The following is a 24712-nucleotide window of genomic DNA, read 5'->3' on the forward strand; positions in this document are numbered from 1 at the left end:
GAATCTTCTTGAAAGAAATATAAGAAAGACGAAAATTAATTAATAAAAATAAATGATATGAGATTCATAGAAATAATAAAATAAATAAAAATTAGTTATAAAAGTTTAAGTTTAACTTTAAGATATATGCTCTAAAAATGATATGGAAAAAAAGATTAGCTCTTGGAGTATTTTCTTTTTCAGCAGTGCTTTGCAAATTAATTGCTCTGATAAAAGACATCGAGAGTTGAAAAAATCAATTAAGGTAAGAATAATTATATTGGTTACTTTATTTGAAAATAACGTCGACTCCTCAGCCATTTAAATTAATTTGTGACAAAAAATTATGAAAGGAAAAAATTTGTCAAGAAATGCTCTACTTACCATATCGTTGACACGACACATATGTTTCGACCAGGTGCGTTTCCATGGCGACACCGTAACGTACAATGCCACAAACAGAAAGTTAAGAGGTCCCTTTGCAATTGTTCTTTGAGTGTCTTATAGTTTATTCTATTGTTAAATGTTTAAATAGAAATCGACGCTGAATTTTGTTCGATCAATATGGCAGCGGAAGGACAATTTTTTCTATCCATTACCGGGTCCATTGAGCATGCAGAGTTCTATGATGCCGATAACGTTTACTGCAAATACAGTTTTCATTTCGGACCGGAATGGAGCGTAGTCACGGTAAACTCTTATAATAAAATAATAAAAGGAAGTCAAAGGAAGAGATCAAATCACGTTAGAATCGTCACAAAAGGAATCCTCTCGGCAATCTAAACCATTTTGCAACATATTGGATTATATCTAAAAGAAAATTGTATATAATCTTCTTACGTGTATGTGTCTATGTGTGTTCAAAATATAACGTTTCCTTTTTATATTAATGAATACTGACCGAGGGAGAATCGAATTAATTGGTGAAATTCCATCGATTGTTATATATATTTTATTGCTTTTTTCTCTACGCTTTTATCTTTCGCTAACAATGAATCATTGCCTGATGTAAAATGCAAGAGTTATGTATCTATAGTTCCATAGATTTAATTATAATTAATATTCAAAATTTATAAATTATGCAGGATTTAATATTCTCCAAATATACAGAGAAACTGTTGTATTTATTAGTGTATGTTTCGTTCCGACAATAGATTAGTCTACATAATATACAGCTTCGGAAAATCAAATTAGTTAAATAATAGGATTAACTATAGTCGAGAGACCGATCATTAATTTTGATAATACTTTAAATATGTAAAAAAAATGGCATATATCGCATTATGTTATTTGCAGAGGCTAATAACATGCAAAAAATTGTATTGTTTATTTGTATTATATGTTTTAATTATTCTTTTTTTTTTTTTTTTTTTTACAGGGAATCGAAGAAGGTTTGACGCAAATGTGTAAATGCAGCAATGATCCGAGAAATCTCGCCGTTTGGAATTTTCCCCTGGACATTACGTTCAAAAGTACAAATCCACACGGATGTAAGAGCAAACAAAGATTTTATTTTATATATATTATTATTTTCATCTTCATTTCATGCATTATGTATAAGCATAAAGAATATATATAAAATATAATAACGTATAAAAAAGATCTCTTGGTCCGCTTGTATCATGTTTCGCATTTTCCAAATTACGAGTAATACATAATTTATTACAGGGCCGCAGCTTATTATGTCGATCTACGGATTGGATTTGTTCGGTCATGACGTAATTAGAGGATACGGAGTGTGCCATTTGCCTCTGAAAACGGGACATCACGAGAAAAGGTATTGTTCGAGTAATGCACGCGGAAGAAAATATAAATCTTTGAAAGTACATTGGAAATTTATGCCGTAAAAATATTTATATTTTCACGGCGGCGAGTCTCGGCGTTCTTACGGAAAATATTTATCTTGCGATCTGTAATCCAGACGTATTACAACAAGTGAGAAAAGGTCGAATATATATTGCATTATTCATTGATTTATAGAAGATCTCTAGTTTGCGTTGTGTTGACCTTTGGCAAAACTCTTTCAAACCCGTCTATCGATCAGTAAACGAAAATAAATTTCAAATTTTCAGTGGCCCGGGAAACGACACTTTTTCACTAAGAGAGAGAGAGAGAGAGAGAAAGAGCGTTTATAAATAAAATTATTATTCATAAAGTTGATAGCGTTAGCTGCCAACGAGAGAAACGAATCTCTTTCTTTGAATGTGATTTAATATTTTTTTATCAACTACAATACGTTATGCTTCGCGATCTTTTTTCGCATCTTTCATCTATTTTCGCGGTTTAAGGTAAACGTTCGCATCTCTGCATTCGCATACATTGCATGTATCGCGCATACATCGGAGAGGAAATACGTATTTTCTGCCATTCTATTATTCCATGTGAAACACGCATTTGCGTCGCGTGCGCCAGAAAAGCTGATCGCCGGATTTCACGGAAAAAGAATTTTTTCCAGCGATTATATACGACGCGTTCCCACGATAAATCACTTTTACAATAATATAAAAATAGAAAATACGATAAAAGACGGGGAAGTAAATCCATTATCTTTAATTGAGCGATATAATTCTCTCTACCATTCCTGAAAACGGATTTCTCCGATGAAATATTGAATTTTAGCATGCATAGAAATCGTATATGCAGAAAGCAAAATTCTCCATATTCAAAACGTGCGATATGGTGCTCAAGAATATTTGGAAAACCCCGATATAGACAGAGAGCTCAAGAAACTTGATAAAGAAAAATGCGATACGTACAATGTGTGCGACATAAAAATATATATTTACATGACACAAGTGACACTCTTTTAGTCGAATCCATCGAAGATGGATATTCGATCATAATTCTATATATATATATATATATGTCTAACACTCCGCATACATCATTTCTTTTGAAATGTGTCAGATCCTCTGAACGTATTCCCTCTGACCAAACACGCTTTACTAAAATCTCGAAATCACGCAGGGTATCTATCTACGTACCGGAATCGTCGTCTACGCTGCAGCGTTTCATCGAGTGGTTAACCGGCAGGAGACCGGAATTAATTGATTCCGCCATACTAGCATCCGGCGGCGGCAGAGAACGTAAGAAAGTGCATCGAGACGTTTCTCATTAGTGCCTCCGTATATATTAACGTTAAACTAATTATATCCAGCACAGGCTGTTAAACGGATAGTGTGAGATCAGCGATGCCGTATGTACCATATATTCGCGAAGTCATCAAATTAAATCGTTCTATCTCGTCTTTCTCAGAATCGAGCAAAAGGGGTTAATCTCTCAACTTTGTCATGTAGAAGATAATACTTCGGGGAAAAGGGGGAATTGATTACTTAATTAATTAATTAATATTATTATATATTATTATTATTAATATTATTATTTTATTATTAATTAATATTTATTATTTATTTATTAATATTATTTATTTTATTAATTAAAAATAGATACCTTTTTTTCAAAATAATTTCTTATAAACGACTTCCCCATTTTGATAATAAAGATTGATGATATATATCAAGAAGTTTTTCAGCTACTGCACGATTTTCACATTCCGGCAAAGTTTGTTGCGATATCAATAATCGTACAATAATAGTAGCAATAATAGAAATAATAATAATAATAATACTTTAGAGGTTGTTATTAACTTCTGAGATTCTACCACGTGCGGAAGTTTCCTTCGCTAACGTTTACTGCTTCCTCTTCAAGCTCTTTGTTTCGCAATATTGCAGTCACACGCATGAGGATCGAGGGAGTCGTAACCGTAACGTTCAACGTCGTTTTGAAGGATTTCTTCAAGTTGGGTTACGACAACGGCGAGAAATGGAAGAAATGATAACGCGATCGTTAAACTCCCTCAACACGAGAAGAGGAGGATTATCCTGTCGTAGGATTATCTTATCAAGAAAGGTACAATATTGCGCTTCATAAATAATATTCTCATGAATAATCGAAGTGTGATTTTCCCGTATAATCCGTCAATCTATTTTTCCCGGTGTCGACCGTAATGAAATGGAGAGAATTAAAAAAATATAATTCCACGCTAATAGGCATTTTGTATTAAAAAAAAAAAAAGAAGGAGAGACAGAGAACTAATCCTTTACGAGGGACTTATTAAATTCAACGCGGCTTTAATATTCGGCGAGATAATGCGCGATGTGCGTAGATATGGTTACGAGATAGGTGTCGCGGAAAAATAGACAACGACTGATCCCGGATTTTCCGAAAGAGGATTAAAAACTTCGTTAACGTCGAAATACACAGGTATCTTGACGGCCGGAAGAACTGTAACAGCCTTGGATTTTTCGCGCGATTATATATAGCTGATCGAAGCAACCGTTTTACATATCGCTGAATATTGCGTTCGAGATTTCATCTCGAATGGGACGGTGGAGTGCATTGCACTTTACTGCGCGGAAAAGCCAGATGATGCAAGAATTACAACGGGTATATCCGCTCGTGCGTGTTATGAGATAAATATATATGTTGTGAATATAAAGTGAACGACATGTAAAGATCATGTATAAATAGAGATATATTTGTTCTTGCAATAAACGTTGCAAACTTGAAATACGATAAATTCTGATTAATCGCAAAATTATACGATATTATTACTGATATAAGCAACATGTAGAAAAAAAATCTTTTAAAACTCGACGGATATTATTTTAAGGATATTTAATGTACAAAATATTGACAAGCCACGCAAAAATAAATCCACATCGCAGCTTTCTCATTTTCATTATACTTCTGCAACAATTCCTCGAGTATCAGAATGTGATAGATCAAAATCTGTCAAATGTATGCGTTTCACAGGGCCGCTGGAGATGCGTTGATAATAATTCAATAACAGGCAAGGTAAAAATCGTAAGACGGGCTTTAAGGGCGGCTGAGTTTTAATCTAGATGTATCGCGGGCACGTAAAGCGATTATATGCGCGGAGCCATCCGGATGTCAAGCTAGAGTGCACGGGAGATGACGTCGTCGCATTTTACGAGCGGGACGCGCGTTAAAGGTAGCTAGAATGAAAGTACTGCAAACTATAGGGAAGACCGGGGATGGTCGTAAACATACAAGTCGAAATAAGCGAGCGACTGCAAATAAAAGGACGCTGCTCTCCGTTATTGTTATTTTCTCGCGTGAACTAACAAGATCGATTCCCGGAACAGAATACGCGATCCAATTACGCTAATATGCAAATTATATGTTTTCTTTTTTCGCTCCTACATCGCGCGCATAAATCAAGCTCTTAACAACATGATATTAAAAAATATGAAGAATGAGTGCACAGAAGCTACATATTATAATGGATGAAGATTGCACAGACAGTGCGAGATAAGGATAAAAATAATCATACGTACGAAATAATATAATTCATATTTATTTGACATTAATGACCATGTTAATACCCATATTAATCTTTCTCTTATTCTCTAATCGCGAAAGAGTAGTAACTTGATGTGATACGAGTTTTACAGTTTCAAGAATTTCAATCTCGTACCGTAAATCGAATATGTCCGTCAAACAAGTCCAGCTATTTTGGAGAAAAGAATTTTCCGACAGTATGAACGATAAAGGAAATAAATTAGCGATTCGCAACTGAAAATGCAACGATACTGAACGACGGAGAAAGGGAGATAAAGGAGAGGGACAGCCTCGACTCTTACGCTAATTCGATATCACGCTACAAGTGATCGCGATCACAGAGACGTTGGACATCTTCCCCGTAATTCAATACGTTTCATATATTATACCTAGCAATGATAAAAATTAAAATGAAAGATTTTTTTCTTGCCAGTTACAATTCTTTCGCGTCTCAATTCGCGTCCTATGATCGAGTAGACCTGCGTAATTTAAAATCTGAAAGCACGGGGTATGTTTGCGCTGCCCTTACAAGGTTTCCCTTGTGGACTAGATTCGTTACAAAGTACTTTGATTTATCTATATTTATCTTTTAATTAAACATTTAATAATTATTTAATACTTAGAGTTTTACTTAAAGCATATGTTTTTCTACATATATATTTTTCGATAAATTTCATGTTTATATAGAAATTACGTTTGTTAGTTATGCTGTAAAAATAAAGTTTCGGAAAACAATTTCCAAGTTAATTATTTACATTAATATAATCGCTTTTTTATAAAAATCGATATTAAGTTTCGCTTCGAGATATTGTGTAATCTCTCACACCTGATATTTCTATTGATTTCTTATTTACTTTTCGGGGGGATTCATAAATTTTATTAAATATTTACAAAATTGAAAACTAATTAATATCTTCAACAACACCGGTGATTAAAGGGGACGGATAAAAATTTCGAAAAGTATTCCATCCGAGAAATTAATACGTTAATATATTAATAATCTACAAAAAAAAAAAAAAAAAAAACGTACTCACAAGTCAATCTTTGATTTTAAATCTTAAGAGTTGAATTCGAAAAAGAAATTGACACGAAAATTCGATAGAGATCCGTATCGATTTCTTTCCGTAGTACTTATATTGTTACATAGAACGAAGCTAACGCTCACTTCTAGGATCAATTAGCTACTTATCCGTCCACGTGCATTAACTATCAATATCATTGCCGTACCGATCCGAGGACTGGGCGTCCGGGAAAAGACGGAGGAACTCGAAGACGACGCCGTTTGTCCATCCGAAGCCTTCCTGAACGTTGTACTCGCCACCGCCGCCACCCTCGCCGGGATGTATCGCGCTATACTGAAATTAAAAGTGAACTAATTACACTCCCGAATCACAAATAAAGTCGCATCGAGTAATCAAGGGGCGCTTTATATCATCGTCGCGATTGCCATCCGCGACGCGGATTAATCTCTCAACGCGGAAAGCTTACCCCATGCGGAAATCTAATTTCGTCTGATCGAGAGAACTTGGATGAACTTTTCGTCAGTTAGTTAAATGGATACTCGCGTAGGTTTCAAGCCGTCCTATGCGTACAAATGTACGAGCTATAATATTTTGCTACAATTCGCGTCTCCTTCCTTTCTAATTCTCAAGAATAGAAAGTTGCAAAATTGCAGTTTATTGCAGTAAATTGTACAAATTGTTATCTTAAATTATTACTATTATTTTCTTCTTTTTTTTTTCACTCAAAGAGAATTTCTAACTTTTACGAAAAACATCGATGTAGTTTTAAAGCTAAAATCAATCAGGAATCTCGAATCGCTACGCGAAATTGAAATGGCACAAAGATAACAAGATACGATCTTGTATTTAATTTTAATAGCGAATATTTAGCTTGAGAATTTTTAACATTTTCCATTTGAAAGGAAATCGTTTCCATAGATTTGGAAAGTCATAACGAAAGATTTTAATAGACTGATAGGAACGTATCGACGTATTTATTTTCATTAACGTCATATCGGTGATAAATGATCGCGAATGCCCCTCCTGTCGAAGGCGCACGATTGACGTTGTTATAACAATTTCCGACTCGGAAGCGATATGATATAAATCGGGAAGGGTAGAGCGGGGGATGAAATGCTCTTCGTTATTCCATCAGTTCTCTTCCGTACGACCGGGACGCCAAACGAGACAATAACGGGATATTACATCCCCGTATGACGTACTCCTCTCATTGTTCACGACAATGCGAATTTTAAATTGTTACTAACCCCTTATTGCGCGCGTCTTACAAAATGCCGGAAAACGGTTTGTACGCTTGGTACACATCTGACCCATTTTGTGGAAATTGCATAAAGTTATAAAAACGAGCTATATTATATATTATTAAAAAAAAAAAAAACAAAAAAAACCGACATTTTCAAAAAAAAAAATTAGGAAAACAAATATTTATATTTGTCGCGAATTTTTGACAAACAACTTACTGTCAATATATTGTTTCGGTGAATATTCTTTAATTATATTCATGATTTAAATCACGCATCGTTATCATCTGTCATTTTCTTGTGAAAAATATGCTTTTGAATTCTTTTACCACGTGCTAAAAATAGTCACTTATTTTGTCGAATGCGAGAATGATGTTACATCAAAAGATAATAATTAGCAAAAATTTTAAAATATATCTTTTGAGAGATATTGATTTTTTTCTGCAGCATCCACATGATATTTGCTTCTGCAATTTTATTATATGTTCTTGACTGCAAATGGGAATGTAATACAAAAATCTATTGCTCGACTCGCGATGCACATAAACACGCGAACGTATACTTTTTCTCCCTCTGACAATCACAAAGCGTTCTGAAAGGAGAGGAATACTTGAAAAATATGGTAGATTGCGAGAAACTAGTAAATGTATAGAGTGTCTCAAACGTTACGATTATAGATTGTTCCATTCAATTTGTAGAGTCAATTTTTCACGAAAGGATTAATTAAACAATCTACTTCTTTATATAATTCTAGAAAATCAAATATTTGTTTAATTTTGCTTTTCTTCATCAACTAGAATTTTATCCTTTTCGAGTTTGTTACGGAATGTATTTGCACGACACTCTGTATATTCGTAATAAAACAGCCTATTCCTCGGCGACACAAACCAGAAATTAACTGAAATAAATTGTTCTGGCTTAATCGAACACGAAAAACATGGTGCTTTAATGCGCGTAAACTTAATAATTAATATTCCGGACCAGTCAGTTCGTCAACCATATTATGAAATTAAAAAGGAAGAGGGAAGAGGAGAAGGAGGAGCAGAGAGATGTAATTTTCAGCGTACTTTGGAATAAATGAATTTCTTTACATGCCATCATTCATGCTCGATGAAATAAGTCTGAAAAGCGTGCCAGGAGAGCACTTTTCCTTTTAGCTTCTCCTTTATTAGTAAATGGCCGTGCGATTTAATCTAAAGCTCTTACGATGAAAGTAGTCTTTATGTATAGCGTGCGCGCGCGCGCGTGTGTGTGTGTGTGTGTGTATGTCGCATTAAATTTTAAAAAATTATTTATTATTTTATCTCCAGCTGGAAGATATGCACGTGTGCGTTATAAGCTTACTCCTGTCAAACGCGAAAAAGTTAGTTTATTTATGCACGAGTTCATTTATGCACTATAAAAACGAAACACACACGCATATCCACGCTTTTGACAACATAATTCAATGCGGTTGTGATAACTTTATCCGGTAATTTATTTTTCAACGTTACATATAATCAAGTAACACACATACGTACTCATGGATTAAACTTATTGAATGATATATCGATTGATTAAACTTTATGAATAACGTAATCGCATCGATTAAAAATAAATAAAAACGTCACATTTTTTGGGAAAAAGATCAAGCCCGGAGATCGCGAGCATATAATTTCAATTTATCAATATGAAAAATTTTCTCGCCCCAGAGTGGAATGTACCTGAGGGACTTGCTTGTCTCTCTCCCTTCTCGTTTTTCAGAACAAGGCGAACGAAAGAAACCTCGATTGAATCGATCGAGTATGTTTGTTCAGCGAGATGGACCAGCTATTTTCTGCCAGAGCTCGTTACTGATACTCCGGTATCAATGCCACGTGATTCGCGTAAAGTTGCCAGGTACGCCTTGCAATTTCATCGTCTCGCTCTCTCTACACATTGTTTATAATTATTACAATCGAAACTTGCCCGTTAAAATAGTTTCATTAATCCCAATTATATTATTAATATTAATCCAAGTTATATTATTAATATAATGCCTCTTTCTCTCTCTCTTTCATAAACACATAAATATATTTATAGCTGTTTCTTACACGAACACAAAAAGAATCGATTTTTATTAATATTAGCAAAAATATCGAAGACAGCAGCGTCATGTTTTTATATTAAAAAATTCATTTTGATTATAAACTCTCGAAGAGAAATTTTTTTAATTATTTGTATAGCGTTATTAAAACTTGTCGACAAGTATTCGCAATCGATTTATGTTTTCAGATATTACAACATCTCTATATAAAAATTGTAATTCTCGATAAATCGATAAAATATTAAAATATTATAAGAAATGTTACACTCTACGAACGTTATAATTGTCCAGGATTTAGAAGTTTAATTCGTGATAATTTAATATAACCGTCTTTTTTGTGTTATTAATAGAAAAATTAGATAATTAACAAAGATTTTAATAAAAAGGTGAACATTTCAATATATACAAACGCGTGGGGGAATAAAAATAGGGAATGAAAATAAAGAGATTTTTCCCGCTTCTGATATCCCGATACTGGCTATTTTATGTATACTGCCTTCTCAATATGCATGAGCGCACCGACGACATTTTTCTCCTTTATGGGAGAGAGAAAGAGAGAATAAAAGGGAGCAAGAAGCGAATAAAATGTACATAGCATACTTTCTCTCAATATATACCGTGCGTCTAATCGCAACATTGAATCCTCTCTTCTCCGAGGACGAAGGGTGACAAAACAAAACAAGACAGATTAGAACGAGCTGTACACCGGACGTATTTCCCGGAGGCTTTCGTAGCCCCCTTTTCCTTCTCCCTTTTTTCCTTTTCCGTTTCTTTCCACGTCCCAGAACGGATGGAGAATAACGTGGAGCGACAAGAAGAAACAAGGGAGGTCACCCTCGCGCGTGCATTACATGTGCAACTATCTCTTCTTATAGTCGAAATTCGAGAATATTTTCCGAAATATAATACATACCTCACTGAGTTTCCATACAAACGAAAAAAAAAACAAAAAAACAAAAAAAAACCCCAAAAAACAAAAAGAAATCATGAGAAAATACAGCGACCGCGTCGCTCCCGGAAATGAAATGTTTGCTCTGATAAACAGCGTTAAATAGGATTGATATGTAGTTACGTTTTTTAATTTCGATATCAGCGAGATGTATCGATATTTGCCATTGATAGTTGCCAACAGAAAAATAAAAAAAAAATATACATTACAAAAAAGAGTGGTAAATTGAAATTAAAATAATATTAAATTAATTACTTTCTTCTTTAATTTCGAGGGTAAAATATCGGTTTAATAGATCGCGCGATAAAAGTGTGCGTTATATTTATATATTTTTATAATCAAACTTTAATATCATGTACTCTATTATCATAAAAATTGTCCCCTTCTTGAAAGAAGGATTTCTCGAAAATTAGCTCGAATTATATCGGTATAGAACCTCTATTCCGTTGGAAGAGGCTCACAATCGGTACATAAATACTTTTGACGCACTCTCCCTAGTATGTGTGTGTATATGTGTGTATGTGTGTGTGTGTAAAACATCTGCCACAACTCGTCAGCAAAAAGTTTTCCCTTAATCCGTTACTTTTCCGGTCAACGAAGCGGAGTTCGCGAAAATAAATAGGGTCTTGTCAAGTGCAAGAAAGAGACGGGACTCACCTTCTCGAACATTTTGCCGTATTCATCGTAACCGATATAATTCGATCTAAGCCATCTGCCGGCCAATGTCTTGGCTAGGTCCATCGCTTCTTCCACCCCGGTTCGATAGAGACCCGCGACTAAAAAGGATTGCAAAGGCGGCCACGCGTTAGGGAAGTCCCATTGTTCCCCGGTGTAGTTTACGGAAGTTGGCGTACCACCTGTAACGATAAGCAAGCCAATTGTTTCTTATTACTGTTGTTTCCAAGAGAGCTCGATATCGCTTCCTCGATTCGAGACAATCGAGTCCGGGAAATTATAGAGAATCGCTATACGAAATCGTCTCCAATGTAAAGACGTCTTGGTCCTTCGTGACCACGTGATCGTTTAATTTCGATGTTTCTTTTTATAATCTAAATCGCATCTCATTTCTAGAATTTCTGGCAATATCTGATGAACGCACGATTAGAAAGCATAAGTTTTTATTGGATTAAAACAAGTCGCAGCGTTAATCCGTGCGTTAGTAATCGAATAAGTGAAAACTAATCCGGAATATCGTGTCTAGAATTAAAACACTGATTGACGAATCATATTAAATATGTCATTCACAGATAGAGAGAATGAGAGAAAGAAAATGTTCCGATTTACTGAATTTCTTTTCATGTATAGTTTTCTTCCTTTGATCAATTTGACATCGATGTTTCTTTAATGAAAATTTTGTCGACTCGCAATTAATCTCAACGCTCTACTGCTCCATTCTTCGATAAAATATAATTGATCGCTCCTTTTTATCATTGGAAGTATAATGAAATTTTTATTAAATTAATTTCTAATTAAAAAGATTTTTTTTTATAAAAAATTTTGATAAATGTTCGAATTAACTTACACCTCGCGGATCGTTTTCATTTTTATATATATTTTTACATATAAAATTCATGTAGTTGTATGTTAAAAGCTGTTAACGAACTGCGAAAAATAGGTGAAACACATTTATTGACAAAATATTCATGACTGTGTATGTATTCCCTAAATGTAAATAAACACTTTTTCATCGGCTCTAAAACAAATCTAATGTACCCAAACTTCACTTTTCCTAATATTACTTTATAATATACCTGAGAAAAAGCATTAAAACTGTGAAATTTCAAAATCGCATATCTCTGAAACCAGAAGAGAGCGCTACAAAATTTTAAGTGTTTATTACTTAGGAATATACCATCTACTAATATATGTAAATCTGAACAATTACCAAAATTTTCAATTTATCTACGCTCTTCTTAAAAATAATATTTTTATTATTCTATAAAATATAACTTGTTTTATTATAATACTCTGATTAAAATTTTAAATACTTTTCAAATTGTACGATACCAAAGTTAAAAAAAAAAAAAAAAAAACGCTCTACAAAGAAACTGAAAGTATCGCGCGTGTTGAAAATAATTTGCGATATTTTAGTTAGTTGTCAATATTGACAAGGAGCCAGATGTCCATGCTGAGGAATAATAACGACATATTTATTCGCGGAAAAATTCTGATAGAACTTTTACGAATTACTGTCGTTGGCAGCCGCATAAATCCGATCGAGAATATTTTCCCAGGATCTGTCGAATTTTTTCGACCGCGAGTCAGTCATTGATAGATGATGATGTTTCACGCGCCAAACATCTCCCCCTCGTGTACGTCTCTACTCCCGTTACACCATTATCACGAATAATGACGCTTCACTCGCAAACACGGAGACTCACCAAAGTTGTTCTTATACGAATGTACTTGGAATTACGTAAAGCCCTTACCTTGCAAAATAGCATATCTCCAAACTCTCAAACTGTTTAAATTATTTATGGCGAAGGACAACATTTGCATCTATTAGTTTATGGCTTTATGCAAATGTGACGACGGGACATATGGTAAATTTTGTCCGGTTAGCACTTTATACTTTATTAAGGACTAATTCATTATTCTGTCGCCTGTGAAATTGTAGCTGGAATCGTGTAATAAATATTGTGATTCGCCACCGAATAATTTGACACAATTATTTTTGATGGATATTACATGCGCGCGATTAAACAGAATTCCAATTTGCTTGAAATAATCCATCTATAGCATTCCTAAAATTCTCGTCGACCAATTCCGTGTATTATATTATAGAACTTTCGTATACATAATTTGGTATTTGAACGTAGTTCAGAATGCCTGGTAGTATGTGTAATCTATCTCAGTTCCTCTTTGAAGAGAGTTAATCGGCGAAATTATTGTTTACTCCGATTTCCCGGAATGACTGGCAGAAATGCCGAACGGCTTTGGCGAGTTTGAAAAAGCAAATGGAAGATAAACGATCTCGTGCACAGACAACGTATTTCCGAAAAGTTAGATTAACTCGTATACCCGAATATCACACGGCTATCCGTTCACCAAGCGTTATCGATCGTCGAACCTTTGGTCTTTCCGACTACGCGCTATTTTTATCCCGTTTATTTCGGCCGCTTTGGCGCCATTTGTTTATTTCATTTCGGTTGCTTCGAAAGGGATGAAAAGCGCTTGCAAGGAATAACAATAAATCGAACGGTGGACTTGAACGGAACGAGATTCCGGAGAAATCTCGATGCGAGTCTTTTAAATCCGCATTTGTTCGGATTTTGCAAACGATAGAGCAAAACGACGGGCAAGAAATCGCGAAGAAAAGATTAAATCGACGATTATAACATTTTGCGCGAGAAAGCAAGAATAAACGTATATTTTGCGAAATCTTTTGCGCGTTAAAGGAAAGATGAATATTTTACTTTTGCAAAAACTGTGATCGATGCAAACTTACCAATATAGAAATCGACTTGATTTTTTTTGAGGTAAGAAATAGCCTTCAGGGCATAATAGGTACTCTTATTCCGATTGTAGCTCATTGTGTACAGCGGTGATAAATTTGAGGGATAGAAGGCATTTCTGGATTGTTTATTCCTCGTATCATAATCAAGCCAGATGCCTTTGTCCTCGTTCCACAGGACATTGTCGATAGCAGTTTGATAGTCCAGGGCAATCTTGGTATAACGCAAGACTTTCTGGAATGAGAAAGGGGAGAGATTTTCAAATAGCGACAACATAGGGTATACGTTACGCGACTGATAACGATGTGAGGCCAAACGTTAATGATATTACATCAATCTCGGACGTAACGGACGAGATTCGATAATACCATTTATAATTGTCGACTTATATATTTCCGCTTTTCTCTTTATACAAATATACATGATTACGAAGAGAAATGGGGAAAAAGCTCATTTATAATTTTATGTGTCACAATCAAGAGGAGAATCCGCCTGATATTCTGATATTTTATTATTTATCAGATAATATTATCGTCGTCGCTTAGCGAGACGACGAAGCAATCGAAACGGAAAGACGCAGTTTAGCGAGAAGCTTACCTCCAGGTTGCCCAGGATACCGTGAAAACGAGCAAGCGACCGGGCGTTCCGCTGTAATATCGCATTCAAATCGACGGGTATAATATCGCTCGTCGAGACATTAATAAGGCTGAGATTTGCGTTTCTGTCGATTCGTATGCACCATCTATAAGAGAAGTCCCAGCCACTCTCAGCCGCAGCTTTCAAATCGTTGTAAAGCCCCCTGCGCTCCCCCTCCGGCAATTGTTGCGCCAATTGGTAATCCTCTCTGCGAGAAGACGTACACGTTTGATCTTACGTTAAAGACCCGTTGTAATTAACGTGAACTAATCTATCCTCCTACCTATCTACCGATGATCGATAGCAATTGTCGTAAAAAAATACACCGTAAAAAGTTTTCTAAAAATTCAGGCATATTTTTGTCTGAACTTTCGAGAGAGTTGTTTTTCTAAAGGTTCAGAAGAGGGTGTCTGAAAAAAAAACTGCGGATACTTCGTCTAAAATTTTAGTCAATTTTTCTTTACAGTATACTTTTACGAAGAAAAAAATGATGACAGATCCCACTTGCCGAGCGTCACGTTACGTGTGTGGACATAATTCAATATGTAGAGGAAAAAAATCGCGATTCTGCGCTTCGCCTCTCGAATTCTCGGAAGGGAATAAAAATTGCACGAATTGATATTTTCCACGGAAAATTCACGCCGGGAGAGTAAAAATTCACATTCATAAATTCGCCAAATAATAATAATCATAAAATAAAGAGAACCGATAGATATAAATTCCTTCGAACATTTCGACAGTTATATCGATCACGTCCTGCAACCTGTACTTTCTATCCGTCGAGAGGGTGCTTACTTGTAACTCTCCGGTCGCGGACCGTTGCTGTTTGTCACGTAACGCGCCATCCTGTAAGTCTTACCGTCCTTCATTACGTTTACCGTCTTCTCCTTTTGCCAGTATTCGAATTCCTTCTCAAGAATGGCTATATTTTGCTTGAGAAATTCGCGATCCTTGGTAAACTCGTAATATTTCGCGACCTGGAACAGAGATCGTTTCAGCGTTTGAGACAAAAATGAAACTTTGAATTCTTCGAGAAATTATTTAAAGGAAAAAAGAGACGAAATTTCGCACGAAGATATTTCGCCATTGGCTCTGTATGAAAAGCAACTGATTCCAAAGAGAGAGAGAGAAAGAGAGAGGAGCGGAAAAATGTGCTTTGTACTCGAAAGACGTTGAAGATGCCATACTACGTACCATCGGTATCAATAGAGGCGGTTGGCTTCGCGACAAGTAATAAACTCTACCACCGTTCGGAACGAAACCGAATCTCTCCACCATGGAGAGAAAATTCTCGATGATCCCCTTAACGGTGACAGGCATGTCACATAATAAGAGTCCCTCGATTATCCAATAGCTGTCCCAATAATAAAATTCTGCGGCAAAAATCCTTTTAATGTACGCGAACGCTTTCTTTTTTTCTCATATCTTTTTTCTTTCATATTTTTGTTATAAACATTTTTTTAAATAAAACGATTTATGATAATCGATTAAAAAAAAAAAAAAACAGAACTCTTAAAATTTATAGATTATATTTTAGCGATTTTATTATGCGAGAAAAAAGATTTCTCCCTTCATTTATTTCATTTTCACGATTTGTATCTTATTGTCCCTCTGCAATAATTCTTTGAGCATCTCCACTTTTACAAAGAGAAAGAATCAAATAGGTAGAAAAAGAATTTGCGTATAACAAACATCATAAAAATTATTATCGCTTTTTGACTCTTGGCAATGCAAACACATAAAAATACGCAAACGGCTTCTCGTTGGCTACTACCACTGTAAACACATAAAAGTGAGTAGTCGCAAATATGTCAACTTTAATGCCATCAAGGCTCTACGTATATAACTATTCTCAAATTTCGCCGATAGTACAGAATTTTTAAAGAATCAAGAATATATAAAAGAACACAGCCAAACGTTTCAAGATCCATGAAAATTCGACGGCAACACAAAAAGTTTTTTAAAGATACGTAAATTAGGATTAGCTAAATATTCAACAAGTGGTAAAATCGCTTTATGCCGCGTTGACTTTAAAGTTAAATTAAATGATAATTTCTCGCGATATTACCTTTGAATCGTCCTCCGGGAACGATAAAAGTGTTATTAACGTAAATCAAGCTGTGTCGTTGCGGGTTGATCATCACGTCGTCTTTTATCTTCCGCGCCAGCGTCTCCCAAATATTATTCAAACGTCTCGCCCACTCGCGAAACTGTGGATCCTGAATGGATTTCAGGATGGCTGGATTCTCCTTCCAATCCGGCAACGTTGAGTTATCTAACTCATCTTGCATGGCAAAGTTTTCGCCGACGAACGTAGCCACCTCAGAACGATTAGGCGAGTTGTTGGTTGCTTTCATCAAGACATTAAAACTAGGGCAGGTTTCGAGTCAATTCCGAATTTATTGGATTGTTAAAAGTTCGTTTAATAAATAAAAAAAAGATCTTGTAATTTTATAATAATTTTACATAAATAGTAAAATGGGGAAAAATTTTTTTCATTTTCTATTTTTCATGGTACATGTATTATTACCGAGAAATTTTTTATTTCACAAATACAATATTGAAGCTTATCATCTCTTCTAAGCTGCTGTCATTATATTAATAAATATAAATTAAATAATTTATATTAATTTTAAAATATTTTGCAATGTATGATAAAATGATAAAGCTTATCGTCCATCATTCAAACACGTGTTTTATCTCGTAATGAAAAAATCGTGATAATAATTTATATGATAGGAAATTTCTGATAATTCAGTGCAAATACAGTTTCATTAGTTTTATCCGTTTAATAACAAGAATTTGACCTCGTCAGATCGATGCTTAACTCATCTCTTATTTCATCGATTATTTATTCAGCTGTTATATGAGGTTATCTGATTATGCAACACATGTAACACATTTGCAGAAACAAATTTGCTAGCGAATCCAATATAATATAAAATGATACACATTCTCGGAAGATAATTTCAATACGCGTACTCGCATTCCCGCTCGTTATCGTGATCAGAATAAAGTCACGAAGTTCGATCCGATAATTCCGCTTGGCGGAAAGAAATCCGTAGGGTGAACGAAAGCTAGCGTAACGATGTATGCGAAGCCGTAAAACGGAAACCATAAATATCTCTACACGGGAAGCGATTTAACGTGGACGCACGGAGTGAGTCGCGTGCGAGGGTAGTCGACAGATTTATTCGCGACACGAGTCCATTAAAGAATCCGAACGATCGTCGCCGTCATCTTCAGTGACATACGCGCGTGTAAAATTCCACATGACGGTCTACGCGGAGACCGAAAAAATTTATAAAACGCAAAATGCTGCGGAAAAGTATAGATAACGACGAATCTCTTAAGTGGAGAATCTTGTTTGAAATATTGTTTTATCGCTATTTTTATTTCAATCTTTAAACAATGGATAAGATAAAGATTGATTATTCGAGAAATACATCTTTTTTTTAAATCGACCTCGATGGATGTAAATAAAATCGACGTTCCTCAAGGGAACGGAATCTTATCGCGTACGTGTAAAAGTATCGCTATATGCTCAATTTAATTTTCAATTTGCCTGCAAATACATCGTAATACATCATGCATGTCAGTGAAGTAAAGCCACGCACATTTGCTCTCAGCAGCCGTGACGCGTTTAAGATTCCCTTCATACGGGCGACCACGGAATTTGATTACGTCTCGTACGCGAGGCAAGCGTAAAGCGACACCCTCGCACTCTTCCAATCCAAATCACGTGTTTACGGCCGGAAGATCAACTGTCAAGTGCACGCGAAATTACGGAAACACGGAGAGACTGACTGTATCTCCGCATCTCCAGACAATTCTGTTATTTCATTACAATAATAAATCACTTTGCGATTTTATATATAACTGAAGAAAATTTTATATATATATATATATATTATTTTTATCTTAAAAGAAGAAATAATTTTGAAAATTAATTTAATTATTAAAATAATTATTAAAATAATTATAAAATTAAATTAAATTAAATTAATTATTTATAAAAAATAAACTTAATTATATGTAATTTTTTTTTTTTTTTTTTTTTTTTTTCAGATTGATTCAGGTTTTATCTTATCTTATCCTATCCAACTATTGTAAACTCTGTTACTTGCTTCTTTATATATTTCATATCATGTTGTTCTTTTATAAAAACATACTTGTCATGTTCATTTTATATCATTCCAATTTATTCGCTATATTGTATAAATATTAAAGAGAAGGAAGAACTAATTTAAGATTAATTTATACAAAAAGGAATTTTCTGTTTCTCTCTCTTCCTCTTATCAGCCAATGAATATTAAAATACAACGCTTCGTCTCAAAGCTTGCTTTTTGCTTTATTAAAAATAGTAGCAGATTATTGAAACAATGGGGATTACGCGTGGAACGAAATGTGGAAATATTATCTGAAATATTATGATGAAGCTTCACGATTAATTAGAAATTTAAATTACAATATGCATTTGCTTAAAAGCATGTTAATTTAGAAAATGTGTGCAATCGTTGAAATCATTTCTGTGTAAGTATCGTTAGCGCTGCGAGAAATTATTCATTTCTTTTTCTTTTCAATATTACTCTCTCTATAAACGTATATAAATAATATAATATATACGACATATAATAATTATATAAAATATAATTATATATAAAAAAATTAATATATAAATTTTATATATATTGTATGTATACACATAAATCATTTAAATTGACGCAAGATGTTATAGAAGCATACAATGAAAATTTACTTTGCAACAGCCATACAAAATTCAACAGAGAAGATCAACAGCGTTGAGAAAAATGGTTGCTCGTGAAAAGGTAGAAAAATATTTAGAAATAATTTTCTATCTTTTATATAATTCTTTAAAAGAAGAAAAGAGATAAAGAGAGACATTAAGCTTGCTATATCGTTGGATTCGCTTTTGTAACGGGTATCAACTTACTTGTTCAGAGTTACGTTTGGATCGTGAAGTTGGTAGAGATCTACAAAGGTTTTGCTATCATTAAAAATCCCGGAGAGCTGCACCGTTTTCAGCAACGGTCCTCCACAGTAAACCTTGCTGAAAATCAATACAATCGCGTGAGATGAATAACGGAAAATGGGAAAGTGCGATTAACAAACATGGTCAATGAGGTCTTGATAAAAATGATTAATCCAATCACGCGTGTTTGTACATAACAATGTTTGCAGTACGTGATGCGGTGCGTTCGACAGGCGGGAATTAAATTGACAGATTTTGCGGAATTGTATTTGATGCGATTGTATCAACAATTACGTATAGCGGCGAATTAAAAAATAGTCGCGCACATAGTCCTTGAATCTTTGAAAAAAATAAAAAATACGCGCGTCTTCGGAATTCAATATTAAATTAATTACCGTCATACAGCTTCGAAAGAAATGGCAACTTGTTACAAATATAATTATGTACTAATTTAATATTAAAGCTGAAGAAATTTGATTAATTTTCAGCTGAAAGAATAACTGAATAAATAATAAAATTATCTATCTTAAAAACACCAGATGTGCAATAAAAATACGGCTCTCGACAGTATTTTATGCTTGAAAATAACGTTCTCGTTATTTACGTTCTGTGTTTCGCATTTATCTCTCGAGCAGACTACATATTTAAACAAAATGGCACATGACCCTTGCGGTCGGAAATTACACGCTAAATGATTAACAAAATTGCGGCGCATAATTTGAATTTACTTTATTTTAGAATTATGCGTACATGAGGCGTTAATATCGTTGAGATATTTAATCACTCAATATTATCTTAATATTTCTAAAATTAATTATTATACACGAAAATAGCAAGAGAGTGATATATATTTACTTTATTTTAGGAAACGTATATAATATTCCTCGAAATCAAATTAAATCCAAAAAGAAATCCAATATTCGACCTTTAATTTAATTAATTTAATGTTTTAATTTCATATCAAAAATATTATTTTAAACAGGCTATTGTTGAAGATAAGAAACTTTTAACATAACGATCCCTTTTTAAGTTTTTCTCTAAAGAAGAATCAACTTGAAATTTATATCGTACAAAACGTAGGTAACAAGAGACACTTGTCTGATCTCGAATACTCTTACATTCCCCTTTTCTTGTTGTTTAAGAAACTTTTTCAATCAACTATCTTATCGTAAGATATCAAGCGCCGATATATATTTTCCAACGATGACCAAGAGCCTGTCCTAGCAACCATGAGTACAATATATCTGAGTTTAAGCGAAATGACAACTTTAAGTGAAACTTGAAGACCGTTATTTTTCCTCGACAGTCACGTCGACACTGATGTCGATCCGATGCGAAATTTCTACTTCCTGAAACCGACGGGCCTTAAAATCAGTTAAGAAAGTTGCATGGCTGAAAAGCAGGACGAAAAGTTGCGCGAGGCCCTTTGTCTTCACGACGAATACACGAGATCGTCGGAGCATAATGAACGCCCCGTCCTCGTTTCGACAAGAAATACGCCATCGATACATGAAGGAATCGTGCCTCGTATCTTCGTACCTTCCTTGGTCGAGAGAAATCACGCTATACGAAAGGAAAACCGAGAGAAAGATAATAAAATATATCCTGCGATATCAATCACTTATTATCAAAAAGTTGACACGCTGTAATTGCAGAATTCGCAAAGTTTACAATCTCGCGACAGCTTTTGACATCCGAAGAGCTCCTTCTACATTCGATGTTTGAGCAATGAAGATTTGACACGGTATTGAATTCTTCTCACATAAACGAAGAAGCAGACGCCTTTCTCGTCAAAACCATTTTCCTAAAGTGCTTTCTAAAGAGAAAAATAGGATAATATTTTGCATGGTACAAAAAATAGTAAATAGTTTACTCAAAATAATCACGTGTACATTTATATCTTTTACATATATTTATATGAAAATATATTCAAATATATCTTTATACAAACATAAAAGAAATAATAAATAAAGAACATCGATCCGCCATTTTTTCGATGTTCCCAGATTATTACAAGGGATAAAAACAGCATGCAATTTACTTATATAATTTCTTTAGAGATACTTTGCAAGTGTCTGTAATTAAAAAAGTTTATAATATTCCTTAATCGATTTATCCACTGGTGCAGTTTATCCTTAATTTATCCGGCATGATCATCCAAAGAAAATAGAGAGATACTCTACTTTTTACGTCACGGACGTAGCCTGTTTTTGTTGAGAACGCTGTTAATATATCGCCCGCTTGTCTTTCATTTCAAGTGATTCGTATGAGTAAGTGAAGCTTGTCGATACATCTTAACTCTATCATTCGTTCAGAGCTGCCCGATGAATCGAACGAGGGCGTTTCCCGGCTGGTAGCCCATAATGGGATTTTGATGGATTAAAAAGGAGACGAGGAATCGAGAGAACACGGATACGAGGAAGATGGAGGACCGAAAACTCTAAAGGAATACTTTTCGTATAACGGAACGTTTTCTCCGTCGAGGAAAATCAAACGCTATTAACGGACACTTTATGTTTCCCTCATCCTCGAATGGACGTGCGAGGACGAAATTACGGTCACGAGGACGCGGATGAAACTTTCCATGAAAAATTCAGGAAGCTCCGCGTGTACTCTTGACCTTGCCTGACACTCCATTTTTTTTTCTTTCATCGAATTTTTATACGCATATATAAAACACCGATCTGAGGTCGAGGGACTTTCGTTTCTCCGAGTGCACGGAAATTTAGAGATTGTGTATATTTATAAAACACGTTTCTCTGAAAGACCATTGTTTATTTTTGATATTTTTTTCTATTATAATTACATTGATACAATCCGAGAAAAAAATTATTAAATTGTAATTGCCCATCGATAAGTCTTGTAAGATAAGTCATTGATAAACCGATCGATACGCGAATAAAATTCACTCCAACTGTCATTGTTCTAGCGATGCATTTTAGATGTTATTGCTAAAATTTACAAAGTTGATGACGATATACGTTAAAGTGAATGGTTATCGGGTTCTGAACAGATAAGCCATTATCGCCCGCTACGTTTCCGGAATGACTCGATGATTAGCACGGTTTTATTCGACGTACAACAACGATTCTATAATAGTATGCGCATGACCATTAAGTAGGAAAAGAGTAGAGAGTTAAAGTGAATTTCCTTCTATTGGGAAGGGGGGGGGGGCGGGGGGTGTAAAATGAGTTGCATTAATACATATATATAATACAACAATAACTAATATGACTATTACTCTATCTGACAGCCCATCTTTAATATAAGGAAGCAAATATGCAATATTGTACTTAATTAATCTCACATTATCGTGTAATCAAGCAAGACTTAATCGGATAATAGGATCTATAACTTCTGCTTTCCTCAGTAATAGCCTAAAACAGGCTTGGGAAACTCGGGCTAACTAACTTATTCCATAACTGGCGAACGGCAATCGTTAATCAATCGTGTAACATAATTAGTCCTTGATTATTTTTGCTTTATTAAACTCCAAAATGAAAAGTAACGAAAGTAATCGATTTGATCCAAAAGTAGCGAAAAAGAGAGGCGAGTGTATAAAGATTAAGAAATTGTCTTCCCTTCGATATGTGATATTCTAAAAAGAAGTACAAACGCGTCTCTTCGAGACAATAGCGAGAGTTTCACCTACTGTCAATGAGGCGACTAACGAAGGATCGTTAAAATAACACGAGTGACTTCCGTTAGCGAGTGACTACATCAAAATTAATTTACATCATTGTAAATTCGTTTTGACATTCAAAAAGATGGCTTTAGAGTAGCTCAAGAAATAATTTAAATAATTTTTTTTTTTTTTTTTTTTTTTTTTTTAAGATTATCGAAAGGAGAAAAAATTCTAGAATTTTGATACGCGTTTTGTATATATCTTATATTTATATTTTATATAAAAACTGTATTATATAAAAGAGATAAAAGTTTGTGATCATTTTTTTTTTTTGAAAACACGAAAGAAATAACAAGATTGCAAAGAAACAATCGATTCGATCGTCGCAATCTTGATCAACGATCGCAGAACGGAATGAGAAAGAGAAACGATTGCGCGTTCGCTGGTTCCTGCATTGTACTTTCACTCACCTGTCACAGAGATCCTCGGGACCGGAGGTGTCATCGACGTCATACCCGATTGAGGCCGCGTCGCTTAAGGGAATCGCGATGGAGATGAAAATCACAGAGGCAATCATCATCGTCACGGACGATGTTCAATGTTCGATCTACTAGATTAGGATCCGTCGATCGGATCCGCGAACGCGCGCTCGCGTGATCAGGGAAAAATGCGAGCCCGAGTGTCTCTCCTTCTGGTGCCCCTGGGACCAGCTCTCTGGCGCTATAACCGAGCGCGAAAACTAACGATCGGGTTATATCTGTGTCGCACGCGCCGATAACACGCCGTTCGACGAATGGGCATTCTCCCTCGATTAGCCGCTGATTACGCGCATCGTGCGTACTATGTAAATTTCGGGCGAGGAGCACGTACCACCGCACCGATACATATGTATGTGTGTGTGTGTGTGTGTGTCTACCGTTTATCAAACAAAAAAGATAAGTGCTAAAGTGAGGTCGATAGCGGTAAATTATGTGGATCAAGGAAAGGAGAAACTATTACAACTATCATTAAGATAATATCATTGATCGTGTAAAAGTGTCATATAACATATACATATGTGTGCAAATCCCAAAATATAATTCTGACAAATATCTTTTTAATATATGAGATACGTCGGATATTTTTGGGAGAAACATAAGAATAGTTAAGTTCGATAAATTTAAGAAAACAGTACACGAGCTTTTAAATATCTCCAACTTTCGCAATATCAAATTATAATTTTCCTCTTACTTCAATTAAATACAAATCTATTTATTATAAACTTTATGCTGCAAGTTTATCCTGCAAAAAATTTAGAGACAATTTAAATACATGGAACGTTATTAAAAACAATTTAATTTAATGGAAATTTTCTTACGATAGAAATTGCTATATACAATTTAA

General features: G+C 34.7%; 2 protein-coding genes across 4 annotated transcripts; one reads left to right on the plus strand and one right to left on the minus strand.

The window, feature by feature from the left end:
• The first annotated feature begins 55 nt into the window (after nucleotides 1–55).
• On the plus strand, nucleotides 56–18466 carry LOC138931790 (B9 domain-containing protein 1). Of its 3 annotated transcripts, none has more exons than XR_011446680.1 (6): nucleotides 56–669; nucleotides 1358–1469; nucleotides 1648–1756; nucleotides 2947–3065; nucleotides 3711–3888; nucleotides 18344–18466. XR_011446680.1 is itself a non-coding variant. In XM_070292910.1 (5 exons), the coding sequence occupies exons 1-5, from the start codon at nucleotides 544–546 to the stop codon at nucleotides 3812–3814; spliced, it is 570 nt and encodes a 189-aa protein (XP_070149011.1). In that variant the 5' UTR covers nucleotides 56–543; the 3' UTR covers nucleotides 3815–6039. The 3 variants fall into 3 exon arrangements, 1 of the variants encoding a protein (XP_070149011.1); XR_011446679.1 differs by lacking the exon at nucleotides 18344–18466 and adding an exon at nucleotides 4243–6040; XM_070292910.1 differs by lacking the exon at nucleotides 18344–18466 and having other exon boundaries at nucleotides 3711–6039.
• On the minus strand, nucleotides 5367–24067 carry LOC138931788 (trehalase). Its single transcript, XM_070292908.1, has 9 exons — nucleotides 23800–24067; nucleotides 19666–19782; nucleotides 16780–17081; nucleotides 15906–16084; nucleotides 15507–15688; nucleotides 14673–14919; nucleotides 14069–14309; nucleotides 11278–11477; nucleotides 5367–6698 (listed from the first exon to the last, which is right to left on the minus strand). The coding sequence occupies exons 1-9, from the start codon at nucleotides 23907–23909 to the stop codon at nucleotides 6546–6548; spliced, it is 1731 nt and encodes a 576-aa protein (XP_070149009.1). The 5' UTR covers nucleotides 23910–24067; the 3' UTR covers nucleotides 5367–6545.
• Between the last annotated feature and the right edge of the window lie 645 nt (nucleotides 24068–24712).

The sequence above is a fragment of the Polyergus mexicanus genome, unplaced genomic scaffold (assembly GCF_030449975.1).
Source record: "Polyergus mexicanus isolate NDT 795.1 unplaced genomic scaffold, iyPolMexi1.0 SCAF_3, whole genome shotgun sequence".
Classification (NCBI taxonomy): domain Eukaryota; kingdom Metazoa; phylum Arthropoda; class Insecta; order Hymenoptera; family Formicidae; genus Polyergus; species Polyergus mexicanus.